The sequence below is a fragment of the Leptosomus discolor genome, chromosome 1, assembly GCF_034619465.1.
Source record: "Leptosomus discolor isolate bLepDis1 chromosome 1, bLepDis1.hap2, whole genome shotgun sequence".
In the NCBI taxonomy this organism is placed as follows: Eukaryota; Metazoa; Chordata; class Aves; order Leptosomiformes; family Leptosomidae; genus Leptosomus; species Leptosomus discolor.
Window position 1 is genome coordinate 2,495,655 of NC_141391.1, and position 26,432 is coordinate 2,522,086.

The window sequence follows — 26,432 nt, forward strand, 5'->3', positions numbered from 1 at the left end:
AGCTCCTTCGCCCCGTAGCAATCAGACCCTGAACCTCAGGGGGACACGGATGGGTCCCCTTCCAGACCCACCTGCCCGCAGCCAAAGGGAGCGCAGCCGCTTTGGGCCAGCAACAGCTCAAGGGAAGAGGTGTCGGGGGGGGGGGGAAGCCCTGCACCCATCTTAGCTTTTGAAATGCTCATTATAAATAGCTCCTCGGTGTCTTCTGAGTCACTCAGCCGAAACGTGCAAGCTAATAACCAACTGGGAAGAGGCTGGGAAGCGATTACAAGCCCGGGGAGGCTTTCGGGCTAAGTCATCACTTCTGTGATGGGGTTGCACCGGCAGCTGCCGTTTGCTTTCTCCCTCCTCGAACGCGATGATCCTCCAACTGCATCTGGCGAGCAAAGAGCTTTAGGGATGCCAAAACATGCTGCGAGGCCATCTTTGCCGGCGGCTACGCCGGGGCCAAGCCCTGAACCCCCCCGCCTAGTCCCAGCCAAAAAATCAGGTTTTAATATTTGCTGTGGGAAATGCACCCGAAACCACCTCCTTTTTCTATTTCATTTATTATAGAAAACACAAACTGGTGAAGACCCAGAAGGCTTGAACCCCCCCAAAATGCTCCCTGCAAGCTCTCAAGTCACCCTTCCCCCTCTGCCTCCCCACGCTGGCGTTGCAGGCAGGGCTCTGCCAGGCAGGGTGCAGGATTTGGGGACGGGAGCAGGACCCAGGGGCTGCTGCTGCTGCCAAATAACCAGCCCCTGGGACATTTCTGAGCTGACACTCAGCGAGTCCCGCAGGCTGCTAGTGCTAGTCCGTCCCTCGGGGATGCTCCGTGGGTGACAAGGTTTGGGAACAGCTTCCTGCTGCCTGGGGATGCCCCAGCATCGTGGACCACCATTGACTGCGAATGGCTACTCAAGGACCGGCCGGAGACCACCGACCCGGGCTCCAAGCGCCCCCCAAGCAGCAAATCTTGGGCTCATCACCCATCGCTGCAAGGCAGGCGAGAACCCCAACCACCCCCAAAACCTCGGCCAGGGGGTTCAAGCTGCCAGGCTGCCCGTTGCCTGCTCTCTGCCGGCTCTCCATCACCCAACCACCGTGCGGATGGAGCCACAGCGGCAGACAAAGCATCTCCCGGCGCTCTCCATCCCCCCTCGCTCCCCCCTCCAGACAGGCCCATCCATTAAGGAGGACAGCTCAGCCCTTTTGCAGGAAAAAAAAAAAAAAAAAAAGCTGGACAGGCAGAAAGTCCCAGGCAGCTTCAGGGCCCTGCCTGCATTTCTGGCTGCAGCCCAGCGCAGCTCTCGGCGAGCCACGTGGGAGCCGGGAAAGGAGACGAAAGCGTAAAGCGGGGACCGGGGTGGGGGGGGTCGGAGGAGAGCGGGAGGCAGGAGGGATTCCCAGAAAGAGCTGCTGCATCCACCGCTGCCCCGGGGAAATCCTGCACCCCCCATGGAGGAGGTGCCGGAGAGCTGGCTGCCTGCCCCGCATGGGTGCTCATCCTCCGGGAGCTGATGGAGGAGCGAAGCTCCCGGGGGGCTCAGCCGGAGATGATGGCCAGGGCACGCTCGGTGCAGCCCCTTGCCGGTGTTGCCACCATGGGCTAGGGGCCAGCCCTGTGGTGTGCCAGTCAGGTCGGCCTGACTACCAGCATCTGCGCTAGCATCTGCCTGGGAGCTGGCAAGCACCAGAGGTTAATCCCTCGACACTTTAAAAGCCACCCAGGGGACCTCCCCGGGCACGGAGACATGCAGGGTGCCAGGAAGCTTCCAGCCGGGAGCTTCCCCTCCACCCTCTCCGCCAGGCACCTCCGAGCTCCAGGGCTAGATGCCCACGGAGGTTGGTGACGCCAAAGTGTCCCAGACACCTCCCAGCTGAGGTGCTGGCACCAGGCGGTGCGAAAGGCAGAGGCACGAACCGCCTGGAGCTTGGCAAAAGCCTGGAGAACATCACACGCAGCCGCTTGCTGACGCCCAGCATCCCAGCAATAAGGGACCAGGCTGCCCTCATCCCGCTGAACCCCTTGGCCCTGGTAAGAGGGTGCCCAGCGAGGAGCTGAGCAGCCCCGGCCGTGCTGGATGGGGCGATGGAGTCAGTATTTTCCCCAGCATTTTAAACGTTCCACCCTGGGGGGGGCGGGGGGGGGGGGTCGCAATAACCACGAGGCAGAGGTTCGGGGTGGGCTCTGGTGGGCTCGGCAGCCTGCCCTCAGCTTTGTAGATGCTCAGAGACCTCCAAAAGGCGGGTGAAACGCTTTGCCAGGCAGCTTGCGCCTTCCATGTCCCAGCCGGCGTTGCTCCCTGGGTACCCGCAGAGTTAATGCCACCGGAACAAGCCAGAGAATCAGAGAATCATGGACAGGTTTGGGTTGGAAGGGACCTTTAAAGGTCATCCAGTCCAACCCTCACGGATGCTGCATCTCTGCCACCAGCGCTGGCCTTCAGGCCGTGCTGCGGGAGAAGAGCGGGACGAACGGCGGGGATGCACGAGGTGGGGAGGCACCAGGGTTTCCCTCCGATGCGCGCCCGGGCTCCGCGGGTCGTGGTAGGTAGGGACATCAGCAGCATCACAAGCGTCACCTCTCGCCATCAGTCCCTCCAGCTGCTCTCCTGGGCTGGGCCCTTGGAGGAGGTGGGTGCATCAGGGAGGGAAAATGGGGATGGTGCATCAGACATCACCCCTGCACGAGCCTTGATAGGGACACCCCGCCTGGGTCCTGGAATGACCAGCACAGAGACCAACACGCTCCTGCAAAGATGCACAAAACCCATCTTTGTCCCCTCGTGGGGCGCTGGGCCCTTCCCTTTGCTGGTGCCCACGGGCTCCCAGCCACTTGGCCAGCCGTGCCCCGGGTAGGACAGAGCCCCTTGTCCCAGCTGTGCCCGCAGCCACGCTCCCTCCTCCATCACGCGCCTGGCACCGACCCTGTCACTGGACCAGCGCTGAGCCCGGTGACACTTGGCCAGTTCACACATCCCCGCGTCTGCTCCTGCCAGGCAGCTGCCAGAAGCGAAGCAGGCAGCGGGGGAAGAGCTGGATGAAGAGCTGGCAGGCCTGCCTGCTCCCTGAAGGAAGCCCTGACCTCTCCCCAGCCTCTGCTGAGCCGGGTCCTTCCCTGCAGGGATGCTCAGAGCATCATCTCCTCCTCCGTGTTTTCAAGCCGCAGAGCTCGGCTGTTTCTCCCGCAGCCCCGGCTGCTGTCAGATATCTGGGAGAGCAGCAGCTCTGGGCACCCTGGCATCCCACCCGCTGCTAACCGGGTCAGGAGCCGCCCGCTTGGGAACACGCTTCCCGCCGGGGCGGGGGGAAAAAAGGAGGAGGAAATGGGTTAAAACGTGACCTGGATAATGCAAAATGGCACTTGACTGGCTGCCACCCGACGCTCCCCTGCGAGAAATCAGAGCTCATCAGCCGCGCACGTGGGGAGACCTGGCCCACGGGTGGATGTCAGCCCCACACAGCGTCCCCAGCCGGGTGGCAGCCCCCTGCGAGGGCGGGCAGCGGCGTTAGGAAGCTCGGCCGGCAGCACACGAGGCAAGCCAGCGCGAAACAACGCCGGGCTCGAGCGGAGGCAGAGAGCGGGCAGCATCACCCCGGCCTCACTGGGGACCCCCGCTCCAGCCGAGCGCCCAAGGGGCAGCCAGCCGCACGGGCAAGGGCATCGTCTTAAAGCCCCTTGGGAAGCTTTTCCACCTCTAAATATCCCCTGGAGTGTACAGGAACAGGGGCAACATCCCCGAAGAAGGATATGAAGTTCCATCCTGGGTAAAAGGGGGAAGCATCGTGGCTCACCATTCCTGCCTCTCCTGCCCTGGGCGGCTCGAGGGGCGCAGCCAGTCCGGCTGCACTAATTTTCTACAGCATCTACCTTTCTTAAAAGCCATTAAACAGCAGCTGCAAGTCAGCAGAGGCATTCCAGCTGGAGGAAACATGGGGATAGCATGGCATTTCAAGACCTTTGTGTGTTTTGCTTAAAGAAAAGGACACGGGCACATGTTTCCGGCAGCAGCATGAAAGGATCTCTGCAGGGAACAAAGCGCACACAGCACCAGAGAGCGAGCCAGGAGAGCTGGGAGGAGGGGGGAAGGATGCTGCCCGCAGGGGAGACTGGACCCAGCACCCATGGCAGCATAGAGGGCTCAGCAGCTCTTGGTGCCTCTGGAAGGTGGGCCTAAGCCCCACATCGCGTGTAGGCAGCGGAGATGCTGGAGGCCGTTTTCTATAGAGAGAAGCAAACTTCTCACCCGAAGGTCACCTCGTGGAGGTGCGAAAACCCGGCGGTGCTGGAGGGAAACATGTGGGGCTGGGTCAGGAGCGGGCAGCAGCTTCCCTCGGGCCCCGATGGTCCTGTAATCACCTAAAGCAGTCGCTCGAGGAGGCCTGAGCCTGCTCCTGGGCACATCCCCACGCGGCGAGGCAGCCTGCATGAGCAGTGGTCCCAGCACAAGCTGCCGAGCCAGGCAGTTCGGCCGGTGCCTGAGCACATGGAGCTGGCATCGCCAGACAAAGGAATCCGAGCACGGAGCAGCCTTCCTCCTCATCCCCTTACCCCTGCATCCCTTCCCCACCGGATCAGCTCACCCCTCTGGCAACGTGGGGTCTGATCCCAGCAATCGCCAGGGGGGCAAGGGACTGGGAGCACCCAAGATTTCCCAGTACCCAGAGGCAGAGCACCCACGTACTGCAAATCGCCTGTGCACAGCCTGCTACCCAGCAGCTGTGGAGCCTCGTGAGTGCCACACACACACGCACGCGTGCGCGCAGAGCCGGGGGTCTCCACCATCCCTAGCCGAGCCCGTGGGCGATGGGAATTCAGGCACCGCATGCTTCCCGGGAGCCACCTCAGACCCTCTTCCCACATGGGCTCTCCAGAGCATCCCCCTTCACCGCTTCCAGGGAGCACGGTCATCCCTCAGCAAGGTCACCCCACGCTCACACGCAAAGCCCCTCGTGCCCGTGCCACGGAACAAGATCCCCATGACCCCCCCCCCCCGGAGCCCCCTTCCCCACCTCACGGTGGGCAAATGGCAAACAGGGACACCGGGACCCCCAGACCTGTTGCGTGGGTGGGTGCACGGAGGGGGCGGCTTCTCTGGCCCCGAAACTACCCTTCAGAGGCCTGACTTGCATTTCACAAAATCACCCGGGCTCCCCAGCCCAAAGCTGGGCCAGGAGCCTCCCGCCCCCGTGGGAAACTGCCACAGGCCGAGGGTGGCTCGGGAAAACGGGAGATGCTCTTCACACCAGCCCTCCGGCAGAGAGCCCTTCAGTCAGCCGCCAGCGATGACCTGCCCTGGGCTAACACAAGTGGCTAGTGGGGAATCTGGGGGGGGGGGGGTGGGTAGGGGGGTGGTCGCAGCTGCTTGTCATCCCCCCGCCACCCCCTCCCCGCCAGCTGTCAGGCAGGAGGAACTTTTTCCTGCCTGCCCTCTCCCCGATGTCTCCCTCACTCCTTCACCCAGCATCACCCCCCCCCCCCCCCCCCGCCCCACCACCCCGGAGCATCCCTCCCTCTCGGCGTGGTGTGTCGTGTGTGTCCCCCCCCCATCATTCCCGGTACCAGCGGGAGGGGACTCACAGGTCAGACGCGGCCGCCTGGTACGGCTGGCTCCGGCAGAGGATGGAGTGTCCGCAGCCCTGGCCCATGGCTCCGCATGCTTCGGCAGCCCTGCGGGGCTCGGCGAGGGCTACCGGCGGGCTGCGGGCAGAGAGGAGCCGCCGCTGCGCCGGGTTCTCTCGGTGCCGCTTGGGAGCGGAGCCTCCCGCCGAGCTTCAGCCCGCTGCTGTCACCGAGCCCGATGCAGCGCGCCGAGGCGTGCGGGAGGGGAGGGCGGAGGTTTCGGGGGGGGGGGGGGGGGGGGGGGGGGGGCGCCGTTGATTGACGGCGCCGCTGCGGCTCCGCGGGGCTGGGCGGGGGCCGAGCCGTTCCCGCGAAGGGGTCGCGGAGGGGCCGCACCTGCCGCCCGCCGCGCGCCGCGCCCGGCCTCGCCCGCCGCGCCGCGCCGCGCCGCGGGGCCGCCGCCTTTGTCTAGCGAGGCACGGGCGGGCCTCGCCCGCCCCGCTGCGCTCCCCGCGGCGGTAGCCGCGCCGCCGGGCAGGGGGGGTCAGGCTGGGACCGTGAGGCCGTTCCGGCCGGCTTCTGCCCCCGGGGGCACCGGGCAGCACAGGGCAATACTGGGCAGGACTGGTTCTGCAGGCAAGTCGCTGCCTCGGGTGTACTGGGCAACACCAGCCCCACCAGCAGCTTCCTTCCAGAGGGGCACCGGGCAGCACAGGGCAATACTGGGCAGCACTGGTTCTGCAGGGAAGTCTGGTGTACTGGGCAACACCAGCCCCACCAGCAGCTTCCTTCCGGAGGGGCACTGGGCAGCACAGGGCAATACTGGGCAGCACTGGTTCTGCAGGGAAGTCTGGTGTATTGGGCAACACCAGCCCCACAAGCAGCTTCCTTCCAGAGGGGCACTGGGCAGCACTGGTTCTGCAGGCAAGCCCCTGCCTTGGGTGTACTGGGCAACACCAGCCCCACCAGCAGCTTCCTTCCGGAGGGGCACTGGGCAGCACTGGTTCTGCAGGCAAGCCCCTGCCTTGGGTGTACTGGGCAACACCAGCCCCACCAGCAGCTTCCTTCCAGAGGGGCACCGGGCAGCACAGGGCAATACTGGGCAGCACTGGTTCTGCAGGGAAGTCCGGTGTACTGGGCAACACCAGCCCCACCAGCAGCTTCCTTCCAGAGGGGCACTGGGCAGCACAAGGCAATACTGGGCAGCACTGGTTCTGCAGGGAAGTCCGGTGTACTGGGCAACACCAGCCCCACCAGCAGCTTCCTTCCACAGGGGCACTGGGCAGCACAGGGCAATACTGGGCAGCACTGGTTCTGCAGGGAAGTCCGGTGTACTGGGCAACACCAGCCCCACCAGCAGCTTCTGTGCTGTCCATTTGGGCTTGTGGGACGTGGGATGGGGTTGTCCCCCACAGTCACGCTGCAATCTCCTGCCCTGGGCCGGGGGCTGTCAGGGTGAGTTGTCACCAGGGTGGGACGGTGGCAGAGAGCAGCTGGAGAAGGGCAAGAGTTGCCGTAGTGCCAGCCCCAGACATGCTCTCCAGTCAGGGCTGATCTGCTGCAGCCGAAGGCCTGGTGCACCAGGTCATCCATCCTGCGTTGAATCGGGGTCAGAGCAGGCTTTGCCTGCTACGAAACGCTACGTCTCCTGGCAAAAGGGGAGAGGATGAAGAAGGAGTGAGAACAGCTGGACTTTTTATTAAAGCATTTCATCTCCTTCCAATGCAAGCCCTTGAGACACCAGGTGAAGCTGACAGGAGCCAGGTCCTGAACAAAGAGCGGGAGGACATCATCCCCTGGTGAAGGTGAGGAGCTGAACTTCTTGCCTCAGGATGTTGTGGATGCTGAGTTCACATGGCTTAAGGGCAGCATTTCACAAACACAATGATACAGCCACCGTCAGTAGCTCGGGTCATGCCTGAGCACCACACGGTCAGCAGAGGCCAGGAGAGAACTCAGGAAAGCTTTGCATCTACTTGCCCTGCTCTTACACTCGCCCTTGGCATCTCTTGGCCACTGGCAATGTGGGGTGAAGGACCTCTGGTCTGAGCCACTACAGCCACTCTGGTGAACCCAGGAGCATCTCTCAGGTCCACGGGCTTCGAAGCATCCCTCTGCAGGTACCTGCATCCTCCACACGCTCCCCACGTGCTGGCTTTGCTGCACAGCGCTACCAACCCCCACCCCCAAACTGGGAGCGCGGCTTCGTGTAGCGAGGTTTTTGCACCAAAGGGAGCTATTTTGGTTGCACTTCACTAGCCCCGCAGATCTCCATCCCTCCGGGGTCACTTTTTGTGGGGAGAGGGGAGGAACGTGCTTTAAATCGACGTGGATATGCTGCTACTCCCCTGCTCCTTCCTGAACCCACCAGCTGGGACTTTAAGAGCAGCCACAGATATTAAGAGATTAGCACTCAAATCACATCAGTTCCTGTCAAATTCACGAGGATTAATATCCCCGTGGTCTACATAAATAGGCAGTGTATCGTAACAATTACACAAGATCCTCTGCCTGCGTTATCCAGAGGGGGAAACTGAGGCCCAGACCTGCGATGACTTGCCCAAATTTTATCCCAAGAGCCAGGGCTAATTTGAGATTGTTTTAAGGACCATCACTTTAGTCTAAGCCCTATTTCCATCCTGAGTCTCAGGTTTAATGACGTTTTCAAGCTCTGGCTGAGCTCACCTGGGTTTTTGGAGCATATCCTACAATCCTTTGGGGAGGACCTGCTGTGGGACACCATAGGATAGATACTGGGAGCCATCCCCGTGCTCACCCATCTTCTCCCACCAAAGCGGCTGCTACCAGCCCAAGGGTGGGCAAAGCCTCAGAAGGCTCAAACATTCAACTCCACGATTTTATTTATCGCTCTCACTCATATTTTATTCTTTTCCATGTTGTTATGATTTGATTTCCTCCCAGCAGCCTGAATCAGAGCAGGTCTGGGCGCAAGGCCCACCAGGAGGACCCATCCATCCCCGGACACGAGGCAGGGACCACCACATCTGTATCTTCCCAGCATCCAACCTGCTCTCAACCCCCCGTGAATCCTTCCAAGCGGCCGGCGTGATGCCTGCCTCTCTCCCCATCCAAATGTTATTCCCGGTGTTTCAAAGACGTGGGTTTTTTTTTCTCAGTTCCACATCGCTCTGTACCATTTTGCTCCTCAAGAGAAAACTCGGCCCCGTATCCAAGCATCTTCTAGGAGTCCTTCTGCAAACGGCAGCACGGGCGCTCTCCCTAGGAGACACAGTTCCTCCTTTCAGCGTGTGCAGCCCTGGGAGTTTCACAAATGCTGAGAAATTTAAATAGCCTGATGGAACGCTTCCACGGCTTCTGAAATATTTTGATGCATTTCATTAAAAATGCTCGGGTTTTGGGGTTTTTTTTTTCAGATCAATACCTGCTCGCTCTTGCTTGGAAGCACCCAGGAGGGCTGGATCGGCGCCTGGAGGACCTGGAGGAATTCTGGTTTGGTTTCATAAACAACTAAGGACCACAGGATCCCACCCAGGGTGAGGGACATCACACAGATGGCAGGAGGATGTCACCTTCTGGTGGATGCCATGAAAACGGGGGGCTGATTCGGTGATGCTGAAGGCAGAGGATCCTGAAGCGCCGAGTTTGGCTCTTGTGCCACGTCTTGAGGAGGTTTCTCGGCAGGTTTCTCCACCAGCCCCAAGCAAAGAGGTCTCTGCCTGTCCAGTCCCATGCCTGTGGTGCCCCCAGTCTAGCGGGGTTGTTGCAGGGCCGGGACTTTAGGTCTCTGATCCAACCTTCTGCTCAAAGGTGGGTCAGGCCAGGGCTTCATCTGATTCATCTCCAAGGAGATGGAGACCACACGACCTCTTTGGGCCACCTCTTCCACTGCTCTACGGTGGAAGGGTTTCTCCATCCGCCCAGGGTGAACGTCTGTGTTCGCTATGGACACCCGGCTGAGCTGCTCCGGGGGTTGCTCGTGGCCCCCAGCCCACATTAGGACCCTGTGGTTGGGAACACATCACCCTCCAACACCCATCCAGCTCCGAGGCCACCTCCACCTCCTCTGCTTGCCACCCTGTGCCCACCAAGGTCCTGGGGGGGCTCCCACCCCCACAGAGCTGGTGCTGAGCCTGGCTGCTGGAGCTCCTCAGAGGGCAGCCAGACCTGAGCCACGGTGCAGGAGCGAGACCCTGGTGATGGCCAACGAGATCCACCAAGAAACCTCCTCCAGGCGCTTCCAAAGGGTGCGCCTTACCCCAACCTCCCGGCTAGAGGCAGGGGGTCCTGGGGGGGTGGTCCGACACAGCGTCTCCTCCCTCTTGTTTCTCCGTGTTCGCCGCAGCAAACATCCTTTTGATGGAGTTCCTGGCAATCCCCGCTCTCTCGGCGCTGACACGGGCTCTACATCTTTCTACATCTTTATTTATTGTCAGGAAGACGAAGCGCTGCCGCCGGTGTTTCAAAGGCATCATTACAGCTACATGCCCTCGTCCCAGTATTTGTGGCATGCATGTGAAACGAGCCTTGCTTTCGGCTTCTGCAGGATTGGATTTTTTTTTTTTTTTAAATTTTTTTTTTTTTAAGCTCTGAACAGCCCGTGCATTGTCCTCGAGTGCTCATTGTGCAGGGTACCAATTCCACCGCTAATGTAGATGTTATTTGCTGATACAAAGCAATTTGCTCGGCAGATACTTTCCCTACAAAAGGGCTCGGCGTCGCCTGCCACCCTGGGCTCCGAGCTGCAGGCTCGCAGAGCGAGCAATCTGCTCCCTCGCTGGAGCGTTCCTTCCTCCAGAGATACCCCAGCGGCTCATCCCAGCATCCTGGGGACCAAACCACGCTCTTGCTTTCCTACTTCCAGGGTTTCCCGACATCTGTCTCTCAAGCATCCCTCCACCTCCATCCGCTGACCCTCAATAAACACCACGGCTGGGCAGGGAGGAGGTGGGTGCTGGGTGCTCCCGGCGATGTCAGGGCAGCTGCAGGGTGCTGGGGGTGAGGGGCAGTCCTTACTGCCAGCTTTTGCATGGCTGGAGCCCCCAGATGGGGCAAGGAGGAGGAATTTGGGGAAGCCCCCAGTGCTTTTGCACGATGGGCCCTGCACAGTCCAGCTGCGCACCCGGGATGGATGCGACCCTACGGGATGTGGCCAATACCGTCGATATTCCCACCGAAGGAAGCGCTGGTTCTGTGGCTCCTGTGGAAATATCCGTGAGAAAGTTCGATTTCAGCAATTTGGAGGGTGTTTTCCCCCCCCCCCTCTGATTTTTTCCACTGTTTTCCCCAGCGCACTTGCAAAGCTGAGGAGTCTTTCAGGGAGGGAAGAAGATGGCAAAAAAGAAAAAAAGAGAAAGGCTTCGCTGACATTTATCCCAGGAGCAGAAACAGAACAGAAAACAACACCCAGAGGAACCTGGAACCTTGTTTTTATCGCAAGGTCGGTACAAGCTGTTCTCAAAAAAAAGAAAAGAGGGGGGGGGAGAAGAAATCCTCGTTGATCACGAAAGTGATTTCAATGATTTCCCACATCTGCAGGTACAACAGCTCTGCTGTGGTGTGGGCAGAGCAGGGGAGAAGCCGTCCCAAGGATTTTGGGGCAGGGATGGGCGGCTTGGAGGTTGGTGGAGGGGGTCCTCACGCCGGAGAAGATGCTGCAGGGAGAGGTGGGATCCCGTGCCAGATCCCGTGGCAATGCCGGTTACCTCACCTTTGTTTTATTTTATTTTGTCCCCCATTTTTTGCTCTCATTCTGTTCCCCAGCAGCAGAAACGAGAGCAGAGGACCACGCTCGCTTGGCCATCCAGAATTACCGTTGCATCTTCCACTGCCTGCCCTGGGCCAGGTCCCGGTTTGGTGCCGCTTGCTGGGATGGTGCCGGGGCTCCCCGGCCGTGGCAGAGCCCCTGGGACAGCCCACGGCTGCGGTGCCGGGATCCGTCCAGCCTGACTGGGGATGGAGCATCCCAAAAGGCCCAGGAAGGAGCTTGGGCAGCCCGGGGTGGGCAAGGACTTTCCTTGGCTTTGTGAGAGTGGTTTGGAGAGGGAAGGGGAAGGGGAAGGGGAAGGGGAAGGGGAAGGGGAGAGGGGAGAGGGGAGAGGGGAGAGGGGAAGGGGAAAAGGGAGAAGGGGGAAGGGGGAAAGGGAATGGGAAGGGGAAAGGGGAGTGAATGGGGAGTGAATGGGGAAGGGGGAAGGGAAGGATGGGGAAAGAGAAAGAAAGAGGGAGGGGGAAGGGAAAAAGGGGAAGGGAAAAGGGGAAAGGGGAAATGGGAAGGGGAAGAAGAAAGGGGAATGAAAGGGAAAAGGGAGAAGGGGGAAGGGGAAATGGGAATGGGAAAGGGAAAGGGGAGTGAATGGGGAAGGGGGAAGGGAAGGATGGGGAAAGAGAAAGGAAGAGGGAAGGGGAAGGGAAAAAGGGGAAGGGGAAGGGGAAATGGGAAGGGGAAGGAGAAAGGGGAATGAAAGGGGAAGGGGAAAGGGAAGGATGGGGAAGAAGAGGAAGAGGGAAGGGGGAAGGGGAAATGAGAATGGGAAGGGGAAAGGGGAGTGAAAGGAGAAGGGGAAAGGGAAGGATGGGGAAGGGGAAGGAGGAAGAGGAAGGGGGAAGGAGAAAGAAGGGGAAGGGGTCTGAGTCAGCCACCTTCTCCAGGGTGGTTTCACACCATTGCAGGCTGCAGGCCGGTCCCAGCAGCATCCCCCCCCCCGCAGCCTGCAACCCCCCCCTTGTGTGACAGGGGCAGCAGAAGGACGGCTGGTCCCAGGGCCTGGGGGCCGCATCCAGCACTTGTCATCGAACCTGCCCTCCAGCCTCTCCCGGCGTCCCCTGCCTGGTTGCATCTGTCAAACGGGGTGCGGAGAGGGGACAGGGACCCATCGGCTTCATCGCACCGAGGACTTCACACGGGTGCCCTTGCCCGGCGCTGACCCAGGGAAGACGAGGCGCTGGTGGCCAGCGAGGGGCTGGGGGGACCCTCCACCCCCCTGCTGTCCAACCTCCACCTTCATCTCTCAGCAGACGCTTCCCGTGGGTCTGATGCGTCCCCGAGACCCAAGTCTGGAGCGAAATCCCCACGGTGCCGACTCCCCGGGTGGCAGCACCCATCCCCGGGTGGCAGCACCCATCCCCGGGCTGTGCCCCATCATACACGTCGTGGGAAAGAGGGACTTCAGCAGGGCTGCAGGATCAGCCCTGGAGACACCCGGCCTGGCCGTGGGAATCATCAGGAATCCATCAGGTGGCTCCCAGTCTGCACCTGGGGCTTTGCTGGTTCCTGTGGTCCGGGCACCATCCCCATAGCCCGCCACGGACCTCAGCCATGTCCCACTCCACCAGTTCCCCATCCTGAAGCTGTTGGAGGTTTTGGAGATCCTTCTTGCCACCCCTGACCCCTTCCCAGCTGCCTGGGGTGGGGGGGAGCGTGGAGGCACCCAGGCCTAGGGTGGCACTGGGGTGTGGGCTGAGCCCAGAGGTCCTGAATCCCCGCTGCCCCCCCCCCCCCCCATCACCCAGAGCTAGGTGGGGGTTCCTCTCCTGGTTTGGGGGTGACAAGAGGCCAACACCCCGTTGCAGATGAGGCTGGGAGGGGATGGAGGACAGGGCAGGGATGGGGAAAGGGGACAGGGCAGGGATGGTGCAGCCCTGGGGACACAGGAGGAGCAGGATGGAGCTCTGTGCCCGCGGGCAGGGGTGTCCCAGTGGTCTGCACCCCAACAGCGCTGGAGCAGCTGAAAGGAGGCGTTTCTGCACCCTCAGCATCCCCACACCTTCGGTGTCCCCTTGGCACAGCCCAGGGGTGCACCCAGGGTGCAGGATGGGACCATGAGCTTCTCCCTCCCCACAGCCCTACCCATGCACCGGGGGGGGGGGGAAACCCACAAAAAACAAGGGCTAAAAACCACGAGAGGCGGCTGCTGAGGAAAAATCAAGGAGAAAATGAAGGGGAAAGCAGAAAAATCAACCCCCTCACCCAGCTGGACCCGGGGCCGTGGAAATGAGCGGCGTTGCTGCCCACCCCCTTCACGCGCGGGTGGGCGCCCACAAAAGGGAGCAGAGAGGGATTAAGCGGTCGTGGATTGCACCAAATCCGTGCCAGGCGGCAGCGGGGGCTGTTGTCGGGCGATGATTAGACGCCACGCTGCACGGAGCCGTGCAGATCATCATCGTTGAACAAGCCCTGGGTGGGGAGAGGGGGGAGCGTGGGGTCGGTGGCACCCACGCGCTTGGGCATGGGTTTACCTGCTGTCCCCCTACCCCAGTGGGGCACTGGGGACACCCCACGCTGGCAGCGGGGATGGGGGGTCCCACAGGACAGGGGCTTGCCTTTGGGATGGTCCTCGGGGGGGTCGTGGAAGGGATAAAACCCACTGCTTGGGGGTTTGGGGTATCCCTAGCTGGGCTCGGCCCTTTGCTTCGGTGGGGTGTGGGAAATGACCCCTCCACCTCCTGCTCACCCCGCTGGCAGCGTCCCCAGCGCTGAAGCGAGCCCAGGGGAGGGCTGAACTGGAGAACCTCCTTCCTCCCTGCACATCATGCCCCCGAAGCCACCAGGAGCATCCCCAAAGGGTGGCACGGGGCTCCGAAAGCCGCTTTCCGAGGGTCTCCTCTCCAACCCACCCGCCTCGAACCACTGAGCAGGGAGGTGAGAGCTCAGCCCCCACCCAGGGCAGTGAAAACGTGTCCCCCTGCGTGACAGCCCCGTTCCCTGCCGCGCTCCGGGGCTTCTTGCCGTGGGGAAAAGCAGGGCTGAGGTTTCCAGGGGTGGTGGGTGGATTCAGTGACCACCTGGGCTGCAGAAAGGGTCCTGGGGCGTCCCTGGAGCATCCCTCCCTGGGTGGTGGCTCGGATCTGCTCCCCATGCTGCAAACGAGCCCTCAGCCCTTTCTTCCCAGCAGGTGAAGGCAGTGAAATCCCCGTGGAAGCAACCAGGGTGGCCCAGAGCCCCCAGGCTGTAATGACCACAGGGCTCGGAGCAGCCTCTGCTCCCTTGAGATGCCCCACAGCATCCCCCCCCCAGGCGGGTCCCAACCCTGGGCATCGGGGTCGGCACCCCACGCCGTGGGTTGCTGGGGGGGGCTGAGGTCGATGGAGTTTGGCCGAGCGCCGCAGCAACACGTTTGTTCCCCCGGTGGGACCACGAGGACACGCGTGGTGGCCCGTGGGGCTGGCACGCTGCCGCCGCCACCCCAGCAGCGGGGCTGCCAGGGCTCGCAGGTAGCCATGGAAACCTCCCGGCGGGATGCCGCGCCGATAAATAGCCAATTTGAAGTGATTCTCCTCAAAGAGCTTTTTTTTTTAATATATATATGTCTGTGTGTGCAAGTCCCACTGGGTTTTTAGGGTTTTTTCCCCTTTTTTATTTATTATTTCTTCTGTTATGCTGCGTCCCCGGCCTGAACGCTGCTGTGTCACGGCCACTTGTGACCCTTCTTGGTGCTGAATGGGACCAAGCGGGTTTATCCCGACGGCAGTGGGGTGAGTTTGTTCAGTGGGTGCTGCGCACAGAGCTGCTTCTTACCCGGGTGTTTATTCATCCACGCGCGCTGGGATGAAGAAAGGCGTGTGCACCTGAGTGTGCGTGCACGTGGGTGGATGCACGGGCAGATCTGTGCACGCCACGTCAGTGCAAGGATCCTCCTCGCCGGCACGCCACGTGTGCACGGGTTGGTGTGCAGATCTGTGCACGCCACGTCAGTGCAAGGATCCCCCTCGTCAACACGCCACGTGTGCACGGGCTTGTGTGCAGATCCGTGTGTGCCACGTCAGTGCAAGGATCCTCCTCGCCGGCACGCCACGTGTGCACGGGGTGGTGTGCAGATCTGTGCACGCCGTGTCAGTGCAAGGATCCTCCTCGCAGCAGCACGGGCCGCCCGGGTCCTCGTGCGGACACGCGTGTGTGTGTGTCAGGGCAGCTCCAGCCCAGCGCGGGCTCCTCTGCAGCGCCACGTTTGTCCCTCTCGGGGGGGGGTGTGGGGTGGGGGGGTGTGGGGTGGGGGGGTGTCTCCCCAATGCTGGTCCAAGGGGAAACGGGGATTTTCCACACCTGGTGGGGCACAGCCGCCGCGGGAGGTGACAGCCACCCCGGCGGCAGGAGCTCTGGCCCCAGCCAGATGCCACCTCGGCTTCGTTCTGCCCGAGAGGCAGAGCCCTGCCCGCGTCTCTGAGGTCGCAAACCCGGTTTTGCCAACGCAGCAGCCCAGGGCCACGCTGAGGCTGTAATTACCGATATCTGCATGCCCCACGTGGCACACGTGTCCCTGGGGATCCCATCCTGCTTCCTCAGCGCTGCTCCCAGCTCCGTGCCCAGCCCCAGACAGGGATGGAGCAGGGGATCTCTCCAGGCTGACAACCTGGGAGCGTCACTCTGGGTGACCCGGGCGGGAGGTGGCGGGAGCAGAGACATTGCAAGCTCCGTTATTTTGGAATCAGTGCAAATTGACGTTGGCTTCGTGGAGAAAGACAAGCCCAGCTCCTCCTCGCAGCCAGCGTGACCAAGGGGGGGTGAAAACCAGCCCGCCGGTGGGGCGAGGAGCCAGGGCCCCACGCCGGCACCCCAGGGCTTTGCCAAAATCAAGCCGCTGTGCCCGGCATAGCGCTGGTGCCCCCCCCCACGCCCCCCCCGAGCTACCCCAGTAGCCCTGGCCTGCAAACTGGTCGGTCGAAGCATCCTCCCCCGGGTGCCAGACCCGCACGTCTCCAGCACATAACGGCACTGGGAAAATCCCAGTTGGGCTTCGGCCTCCGCCACCCACCACCCAGTAGCCTTGACCGTGGCCCATGCCGAAGCGAGGCCCCACCCCACCCAAACACCTCCTTCTCCGTCCCCAGTGCCGAGCCCCCAGTGCCCATCACCTGCACTGGGCACCGACCCCCCTGGCACCCCACGGGAGCTGGGAGAGGCAGATCCCCCCCCCCCCCCCCCCCCCCCCAATCCCATGGGACCCCGGTGCTTTGCATTTCCCCCCGGCACAACCCGCCTCTGCACCCCCTTCTCCCCCGTGCCTGCTCGGCATTTATTTAGCTCTTTAAATTCCCTTTATTTTTCCGAATTAAGGCAGGAGCGGGGAGTGGGCGGCTGCTGGGGAGGGAGGAGTGGAGTGCGGGGAGCAGGCGGGGGAGCACGGGGGTGGGTAAAAGGCTTCAAGCAGCCAGGCCTTCCCCCTGCCCCATCGCTTCGTGCTCTTCAAACCCTCCAAGGGGCTCTTCTCCCCGCTTCGCTGCCATCGAGAGCCCCTTCCCACCGCTCTGGCCGGGCTGGAAATGAGGGGAGCTGCTGGGTTGGGAAGGGAGGTCCTCTGTGCTCGGTCAGGGTGCGGAGCTGGTGGTTGTATTTTCAGCAGGTTTCCCCAAATCCTTCCCCAGCTTGAGCCCATTTTATGGACGGGTAAACCGGGAGGAGAGAGAGAGAGAGAGAGAGAGAGAGAGAGAGAGAGAGAGAGAGGGGGATCCTCCATCCCTGGTCACCCCCTAGGAGCATCCCAAGCGGGGAGGCAGCCTCACACTCCACTAAAAAAAAAAAAAAAAACCAACTAAACAGGGACGGGGAAAAGGCTGGCAAGGGGGAAAAAAAAGCGAGAGCGCCTGGAAAAAGCCGGTGACAGTTTAATGGGGCTGCTGATGAAATAATGAGTGTTTTAAAGTCTGCAGGAGTGTGGCTGTGCCTCTATTAAATCCGGGAGCTGGTAATCTGCTGAGTTCATTACCACGGTGGGGGGAAGAGCAGCCGCTCGGCGGGACGCGGTGCCGGGGGCTGAGCTGCTGCTGTGGGCGCGGGATGCAGGTGGGGAGGCGGGGGGGGGGCCCCAGCTGGCCCAGCGTGGGGGGGGACACACGTGGGGACAACGGGTACAGGTGCCATAGGGTGGCTGCGGCGTCGCGCCAGGCTGACAGCACTGCCCACATCCCCCTTAGGGCACCCGAGAGGAGGAGGGTGAATGTGGGGTGCCCCCCACCCCCAAAAAAGTGCATGTGTCTGGGTGCGTGAAGCCCCCCCCCCCCCATTCCTGGATCTCCCCAGGGACATTTGGGGCTCTCTGACTCGGAGCCCAGCCCTGCTGTGGCCCCTGAGCCGCTTCCCAGCTGGGGGGTTCCTGGGGTTTTCCTACAAGGGACTATGCAGATGGCACCCCAGGAGTGGCAGCACCCCAGGAATGGCAGCACCCCACGATTGGCAGCACCCAGGGCAGGCAGCACCCAGCGCAGGCAGCACCCCAGGAATGGCAGCACCCCAGCAATGGCAGCACCCCTGGCAGGAAAAACCCCGGAATGGCAGCACCCAGGAATGGCAGCACCCCTGGCAGGCAGCACCCCAGCAATGGCAGCACCCAGGGCAGCAGCACCCCAGGAATGGCAGCACCCCAGGATTGGGAGCACCCGGGGCAGGCAGCACCCAGGGCAAGCAGCACCCCAGGAATGGCAGCACCCTGGGCAGGCAGCACCCCAGGAATGGCAGCACCCTAGGATTGGGAGCACCCAGGGCAGGCAGCACCCAGGTCAAGCAGCACCCCAGGAATGGCAGCACCCCAGCAATGGCAGCACCCCTGGCAGGCAGCACCCCAGGATTGGCAGCACCCAGGACTGGCAGCACCCCGGAATGGCAGCACCCCAGCAATGGCAGGACCCCTGGCAGATAAAAACCCAGAATGGCAGCACCCAGGGCAGGCAGCACCCAGGGCAGCAGCACCCCAGGAATGGCAGCACCCCAGGAATGGCAGCACCCTGGGCAGGCAGCACCCTGGGCAGGCAGCACCCTGGGCAGGCAGCACATGCTGCAGCCCTGGCATCTCCAGCCCTGGGCCCGTGGGAGTTGGTTGGGGCTGTTTCAGGAGGGGCTGGGACCACGGCACAGCCCTGGGGAGCAGGAGGGGGCATTGCTCCAAAAAGCAAATGCTCTATTAGAACAGACCCATAGCAGTGTATTTTATATACATATTTTTAATATGTATTTAAAGCACAATGTATGTTTTATATACCACGGGGCTGCCTCAGTTTCCCCCTCCGCAAAGAAACAAGCCCTCGGGGACTTGCCCTGTGCCAGCTGAGAGCAGAGGAAAGCCAGGGGCTGACTTCGAGCCCCCCTGAAACTTGGTGGCAAGTTCCCGGCACGTGCTCTGTGCCACCTCAGCCCTGGTGACTCTTGCCTGGCATTTACCTAACCCGCGTGTTTGGCACACATGAGATCACGGCTGCTCCTGCCACCGCCGGACCGTGGGCAAGGGCAGGGACGCCGCCGGCTCTGCCACGTGCTGAGGGCTCCTGCACCGTGGGGAGAGGCACCGGGTTGCAGCCGGCGGCTGCGGAGGGGCCAGAAATTGCCCTCACGTGCTAAACCACGGCGGATTTATTAAGTTGTTTGTAAATGACTCTGCAATTAATCACTTGTCTGTGCAAGGTATCACATGGCGCTCGCCTCCGCAGCTCTATATATAGAGGGGAGGTGTAGGTAGGCTCCATCCATCCCGCTCTTGAGAGACAGGCTCTTGGCTGGGCTTCCTCCCGTCGCGGGGCCGAGGCTGAGCACGCACCAGCTCAGTGCAGCTGTGGGGCTGCTGCTGCTGCCAAGCTCCCCGGCCCCAGGGACGTTCGGGTGGGGAGTCCCCAGCCCCATTCCTGCAGCCCGGCGGCTCCTGCCGGCTCCCAGCTCCCCCTCGGATGGTCCCTCGGGAACTCCCTGCCCAGCCTTTCCCCAAGGAACCGAGATGGAGAGGAAGGCGACCCCAAATCTCCTGCTTGTGGGATCCGGGATGCCACGGGGAGGTAGCAAAGTTGGCATCAGCCCCAGGCAAAGACGTGGATGTGGCTGGGGGGGGGGGGTTTGGAGCATCTCCGCGCCGCATCAGCCAGGCTGCAGCGTGGCCTGAGCTGCCCCCGAAAGGGACGGGGCTTGCTGGGTGCTGCGCTGCTGCCTCTCGCACCACGGGCAGCCCTCGAGGGCAGCACGGGCACCGAGGGCACGCGGCAGAAACCCGGCGGGCGGGCGGGCACCGGGCGTGCGAGCAAGCGCACGCTCAGCCAGACACTAAATGCACGCGCGAACGTCCCAGGCGTGCGCCGGTGCCAAGCGTCTGCGCAAACTGGGGGTGCGCGAGCACGTGCGGACGCCGAGGCTGTGGCGGTCGGGGGACGTGTGCAGGCTGAGCGCGCGCGCGGCGCTGAGCACCCGTTGCAGAGGTTGAGGGCCTGAGCAAGCATGCAGGCGCTGGGCACGCGCTGCAGACACTCAGCACAGGTTGCAGCCACCAAGCGTGCGTTGCAGACGCTGAGCACGGGTTGCAGATGCTGAGCGCGCATTGCATGCACTGAGCGTGCGTTGCAGGCATGGGGCACGTGTTGCAGGCACTGAGCGTGCATTACATGCACTGAGCGTGCGTTGCAGACATGGGGCACGGGTTGCAGATGCTGAGCATGCGTTGCATGCACTGAGCACGCATTGCAGACATGGGGCACGCGTTGCAGACGCTGAGCATGCATTGCATGCACTGAGCGTGCGTTGCAGACATGGGACACACATTGCAGATGCTGAGCATGCGTTGCATGCACTGAGCATGCATTGCAGACATGGGACGTGTGTGGCAGATGCTGAGCACATGTTGCATGCACTGAGCATGCATTGCAGACACGAGGTGTGTGTGGCAGATGCTAAGCACACATTGCAGGTGCTGAGCACGTGTTGCAGACTTGGGGTACACGTTGCAGACGCTGAGCATGCATTGCATGCACTGAGCACCTGTTGCGGACATGGGACACGTTGCAGATGCTGAGCACGCGTTGCAGACGCTGAGCATGTGTTGCATGCACCGAGTACATGTTGCAGACACTGAGCGCGTGTTGCATGCACTGAGCATGCATGGGGATGGGTGGTGGGAAGGGTGGAGGGGTAGAGGGAGGGATGGATGGGTGGTGGGATGGATGAGGGGATGGATGGATGGAGGAATGGGTGGGTGGGTGGATGGAGGGATGGATGGATGGATGGGTGGGTGGATGGAGGAATGGGTGGGTGAGTGGGTAGATGGAGGGAGGGAGGGAGGGAGGGATGGATGGATGGATGGATGGAAGGAAGGAAAGATGGATGAGTATCTGGGCAAAGCTGAGCACTGATGGCATTCACGGCACGTCACCAGGCTTCAGTGTCAGGCACCTGCTCCCCTGCCTGCAGGGCTCTCTGCCTGCGGAGCCCTGGGCACCAGCAGCCCCATGGGACCCCCTGGCAGAGCAGAAAGGGGGAGGGACGTGGAGCTGGGAGTGGTGGAGGCTCTTCCCCTCTCCTGGACACCCAGGTCCTCGCCCAGGCACGGTGACGAGGGGCCCAAGCCACACGTGGGTGAAGCCGAGGGTGGCAGGGGGCTGGTGGCGGGGGGCCGTGGGGACGCTGGGTGCTTCCCCTCCATCTCCATCTCCACCACCCCTTGCAGCGCCACGGGCGCCGCCGCCAGCGCCACCACCACAAACCCGCAGCCCCAGCAGCGCCCGGGAGTGATTGACAGCCCTCTCCCACGCATGACTCACCGCCCAGCCCGCCCCCCCCCCCCCCCCCCCGGGGGGGCTCTGCGCAAGGAGAGGGTGCTGGGACACCCCCACTCAAGGCCACCACCACACGCAGTGCAGTGGGGGAGCGATGCTGCCACCCCTGCAGTCACACCCACTCGCCCCAGCCAGCCCCCTGCATCCCCGCATCCCTCTATCCCTCCATCCCTGCAACCTCCCATCCTTCCATCCTTGCATCCCTCCATCCCCGCAGCCTCCAATCCCTGCATCCCTCCATCCCCACATCCCTCCATCCCCACATCCCTCCATCCCTGCATCCCTCCATCCCTGCATCCTTGCATCCCTCCATCTCTCCATCCCTGCATCCCTCCATCCCCGCATCCCTCCATCCCCACATCCCTCCATCCCTGCATCACTCTACCCTGCATCCTCACATTCCTGCATCCTCGCATCCCTGCATCCCTCCATCCCTGCCTCCCCACATCCCTGCATCCCTCCGTCCCTGTATCCCCTCATCCCTCCATCCCTGCATCCCTCCATCCCTGCATCCTCATATCCCTCCATCCCTGCATCCTCGCATCCCCGCATTCCTCCATCGCCGCATCCCTCCATCCCTGCATCCCTCCATCCCCGCATCCCTGCATCCTCGCATCCCTGCATCCCTCCACCCCAGACAGAGAGCCGGCCACCTCCTGCCACCCAGGCTGAGCTCCGAGGACCTTCCCAGCAAGGACGGCTGCAAGGTGGAGCTCGAACCGTTTCCACAGCAAAGACCGAGGTGGTGGACACCGGCAGGCCGCGGTCACGCGTGCCGGCAGCCACGTGCCGTGGGGCTGACACGGGTGTTGGGGCGCAATTCCCGGGGCTGCCGTGCTCTGAGCCTGCACAGAGCATAAACACCAGGCAGCTCCTTACCTCCGGCTTTAAAACGCCCCTTGTGCCCCGTGCTGCAGGGCGCCGCTCCCTGAAACACGCCTGCAGGCGTGTTCTTGGGGGTGCACACGCATGTACATGCTTGCGCACGCACCTTCGTGCGTGCACACGCGTGCTCCCCGTGACAGCAGCTGTCACGGAGCAGCGCTGAGCGGCCGCGGGTTTAACCTGGGTTTTGCTGGGGGTTTAGGATGGGCTTGGCCACGGGTTTAGCGTGAGTTTGGCCACGGTTTTAGGGTGTGTTTGGCCACGGGTTTGGGGGGGGCTTGACTGGGGTTTGGCCGTGGGGTGGCTGTAGCCTGTCGGGATGCATCACCAAACAGGCCCTGGCACACAGGCTGCACCCAGCCCCCCGCACCCACCCCACCCAGCCCCCCGTGGGTGGCCCTGGCAGTTCCCAGGGCAGTGCCCACCTCGCTGACACCCCCCCATCCCCAGCCCCAGTGACCCACGGTGGCAGCCCAGCCCGGACCCCAACGCACCGCCCTGGGCCTCCTGCCCCCATCCCCCCCCCAGCACCCCCTCTGCTGCTCCCCATCTCCCTGCGGGGGAACGAGCCACCGCTCCTGGGCACGTCCCCGAGGCCACTCCGGTCCTTGCTGGCACCCAGCGAGGCAGAGCCGTCCTGCAAGGGGGTGGTGGGTGCAAGCAGGTGAACAGCAAATGCTCGCCCACCCCAGGAGCCACCTTCTGTCCCTGTGTGCCAACACCCCCAGCGCTGGCACCGTGTCCTGGTGGCACAGGCACGGTGTCCTGGTGGCACAGGCACGGCTGGGCAATCCCAGGGCTGAGCAGAGGACCGTTGGACTGGGTTGCCACCACTCTGTCCCCAAAAGCGCCTTGGCAACTCGCTGCCAGCTCCGTGGCATCACCCATCAGCTCGGGAGCACCCACTGGGTGCCTCTGGGGCCATCCTGCTGCACCCATGGACTTGCCAGCACCCGCTGTCCCCAGCCCCGGCCACCCACCCCCCGCACGGCCGGCAGAGACCTGGACACCCCCACACCATTTCCCCAAGACCTTTAATATCGTTGAGGGGCGGTGGTGGGAAGCGGGAGCAGCTCCTGCCACCCCCCACCCTGTCTCCCCCCGCCTCCAGCAGAGGCTGGAGCCGGGGTAAAGGGGGGACAGAGGCCAGACACGTGCACCCTCCCCAATTTAAGGGGGATACAGAGGCTCTTGACACCCTGCACGGCATGGAGGGGAGCCCAGGGATGGGGGTCTCCCTGCCCCAGGAGTGATGGGAGCACCATGATGCCGGTGCATCCCCCGGGAAGGGCTGCTCCTGCCTGCCTTGTCATTTTAAAGGGGAGAAAATTAAAAATAGAGGGAGGAAGAGGAAAAATGAGAGCCTTCGGGCGCAGCCCCCCGTCCCCTGGCTCTGCTGGGGTGCCCGGCCGGGTTCTCCTTCTCCACCTGGAGCTCGGAGCAGAAGCGGCAGCCGAAAGTCGGGGTGCGGTGGGCTGGCAGCGCCCCCTCCCCACGGGCTGCTTGGCCATGGCTCCCGAGACCCGCTCTGCTGGAGGGTGGGTGGCCTCGCTGCCATTTCCCCTCCTGGTTGCCCGTGGGTCACCGTGGGGGGGAAGGCGAGAGGGTCCGGTAGAGGCTGCGGCGCCGGCGGGACCCCCCCGGTGAGCGCCGGGGTGCGGGGCTGGCGTGGGTCCCCGAGGGGCTGCCCCGCTTGCAGACGACCCTGCGGGCACAAGCGGAGAGGAAAGGGTCAAGGAAGAGGAAAAGGGGGAGCTGCCACCCTCCGTCCCCTGCAAGGTGGCAGGGGGGACACGAGTGGCCCCGGGGAAGGGGCACACACGCTGGCGTGGGCCCGCATCCCCAAACTAGGGTGGCAATGGCTCCCGCCTCCCCTCTGCCCGTCCTGCCTGCGTGATGGGTTGCAGGCAGGGAGGGACGCTCACCTGGCGTGTCAGGCCTCCAGCTCAGACGTTTCGCAGGAGCTGAGGACAGAGAGCAGACGGGGGGGTGTCCCCCCCCATCACCACCCCCCCCCGTTAGTCCTCGCACCCTCCACATTTGGGCATCACCGTCACCGGTAGCGCCAGGCCCCAGGGGGGGGGAAAAAACTGCACCAGGGGATGGGGGAGAAAACCCAGAGCAAGGGGAACCCCTGGGGCCCCCCCCAGCACATCCACTGAGCCACCGGTACCAGGGGATGCTGCGGTGCCAGCCCCCATCCCATGCTGGGACCGCGGTGGGGGACAGCGCTGTCCCCTGGGTGCCCTGGGGTGCCGGTCCCTTGCCCTGGACCATGCCAGCCGCTGCTCCGTGGCCCTTGGGGGGCAGAGGGACAACCCCCCCCCCCCGGCCAGGGGACCGGAGGAGCGGGCAGGGATGGCCGTGCCTCGCACGCCCGCACACGCACCCAGCAAAGCGCAGCCCACGGTGAAGCCCCTTTATAAACCTGAGCCTGGGTGGGGGTCCTGGGGCAGGGCTCCCCCACAGACTCAGTCCCAGGGGACGGGGGGACGGGGGGGGGGGGGGGGCAAGGCAGGGGGCACCGGGGCAGTGACAGCGCTGCTCCCTGCCCTTGGGGCCCCCTTGGGCACCAGTGGGCGATGCCCAGTGGATGCCACCGGTGGGACCCCCAGCTGCGTCCTCGGGTTTATAACAGCAAGGAGGGCCCGAGGGATCGGCTCGGGCACGGTGGGACCGGGAGCAGCTCTGTCCCACCCCCCGCGGCTGAGCAAAGCTCCAACACCCAGGGCCACCACCAGCATGGCAGAGGGATCCCCACGTACGACAGCACCCCCCGGGCAGGACGGCTGTTGCACCCAAGCCACCCCTGTTATCGTTAAAATCAGGAGCCTGGCAGCATCCCCTCTTCTTGCATCACACGGTTTGGGACACCCCTGCACCCAGGAGACCACCCACCAGCCCTAATGGCACCCAAAGGGATCAGCCCACCTCCCCCAGCCCTCTCCGAGGTGATGGGAGGCTGATACTGGTACACAAGGAATGGGAGCAGGGACACCCTCACCACCCCCACCACCAGGTTTGGGGACCAGGACCCCCCCCAGCGTGTGATGCAGAGGTGATGCAGCCCCACGCAGAGGGGAAACCCCCCCCCCCCCCCTCCTCCCAGCACACCCCCCCCCCCAGCTCACTCACGGTTAGAGGGTCAGTAGCAAAAGCAGCCACACTGTTCCTCATCTCACTCTCATTGCCCCGCAGCGGGATGAGGGAGATGTTACCCAACCTGGAGTCCTGCTGCGACCGCGACGCCCGCACCTTGGAGGTCTCCGAGGGCCACAGGGCCCCACCGTTCTGGGGACAGAGGGGACAACAGGCTGCAGGAGAGCTGGAGACGGGCTTTGCGGTCCTCAGCCCCCGCCGTGGGACCTCTCCTCCGCCTTGGGGTGCTGGTATTTAGGGGTGCTTGGATACCCCAGAGGGTTTCTGCTTAGCCGGGCGTCCCTCCGGGCTGTCACCCGCAGCCTTGCTCCTGCCCAGTGCCCGCTGCCTGCCCACGGGCGGCTGCCCGCTCCCTACCTGCACGTGGAGGAAGGTGGCGAACCACTCCCGCAGATCGGCCTGGGTGTCACAGCACAGGTACCTGCGCGGGGGGGGGGACACACACACAGCGTCAGCGGCCGGAGGGGACGGAGGGATGCGCCTCTGCCCGCTGCGGGGACACCCGGCTGCCCCAGGGGGCAGGAGGTGGGACCCCAACCGCTGCTTCCCACGAGGTCTTGCACGCCCCAAGGGTCCCGAAGGGGGCAGGGGTGACAGCCACAGACCCCGGGGCGGGGGGACCGTGGGTGTGTCTGTGGGCGACGAGACGGGCTCTGCCCCCAGAAATCCCCCTCCACACCCCCATGGCGAAGGCTCTGGAGAGCAGCCGCGCCAGCAGCGTGTCCGTCTGTCCTGGGGGATGAATTTACCGCCCCCCTGCCTACCCCGGCCCTCACCATTGCTGCTTCTCGTGCTTCTCGTTTTCGTAGAAGACCGTAAAGCCCCAGCTGAAAGGGGAGAAGTGAAAACATGAAGGCCAACATCCCAGGCTGCCCTGCCCTCGGCTCCGGCAGTCCTGGTGTCGAGGTGCCCCAGCCCCCCGTCCCTGCAAACCCCCCGTCCCTGCAAACACCCCATCCCTGCAAACACCCCATCCCTGCAACCCCCCCGTCCCTGCAAAACCCCTGTCCTTGCAATCCCCCTGTCCCTGCAAACCCTCTGTCCCTGCAAACCCACCTTGCCCCTGCAAACCCCCCCATCTCTGCAAGCCCCCCCATCCCTGCAAACACCCTATCCCTGCAAACACCCCATCCCTGCAACCCCCCATCCCTGCAGACCACCCCCAGCCCTGCGCTGCTGGGCGCACAGGACAGGTTCCCCTCGGGTTCAGCAGCTGGACACAAAGCCGGGCGGCCATTCAGGGCCAGTAAAGCAGCAGGCAAGGGCGCTTTCCCAGTTTGCACTAGTTTGCGGCCCAGCAGGCCAGGCACAGCTCCCCGAGCCGGCCCTTTTGGGGATGGTG

At 63.2% G+C, this 26,432-nt stretch overlaps 2 protein-coding genes across 2 annotated transcripts in view; both read right to left on the minus strand.

Moving 5' to 3' along the window:
* The window catches only part of PDE2A (phosphodiesterase 2A), a 58,084-nt gene extending 52,450 nt beyond the window's left edge, over window positions 1–5,634 (minus strand). Inside the window, exon 1 of the mRNA XM_086481619.1 lies at window positions 5,567–5,634. Within this exon, the coding sequence (XP_086337745.1) occupies window positions 5,567–5,634 (68 nt within the window). The remainder of the gene's footprint in view (window positions 1–5,566) is intronic.
* A 17,964-nt stretch (window positions 5,635–23,598) lies between these two features.
* ARAP1 (ArfGAP with RhoGAP domain, ankyrin repeat and PH domain 1) overlaps window positions 23,599–26,432 on the minus strand; it is a 39,005-nt gene continuing 36,171 nt past the window's right edge. Inside the window, exons 30-34 of the mRNA XM_086481620.1 lie at window positions 25,867–25,917; window positions 25,448–25,511; window positions 25,067–25,222; window positions 23,857–23,895; window positions 23,599–23,636 (exon numbers count right to left, since the gene is read on the minus strand). Coding sequence (XP_086337746.1) covers window positions 23,878–23,895; window positions 25,067–25,222; window positions 25,448–25,511; window positions 25,867–25,917 — 289 coding nt within the window. The 3' untranslated portion in view covers window positions 23,599–23,636; window positions 23,857–23,877. The remainder of the gene's footprint in view (window positions 23,637–23,856; window positions 23,896–25,066; window positions 25,223–25,447; window positions 25,512–25,866; window positions 25,918–26,432) is intronic.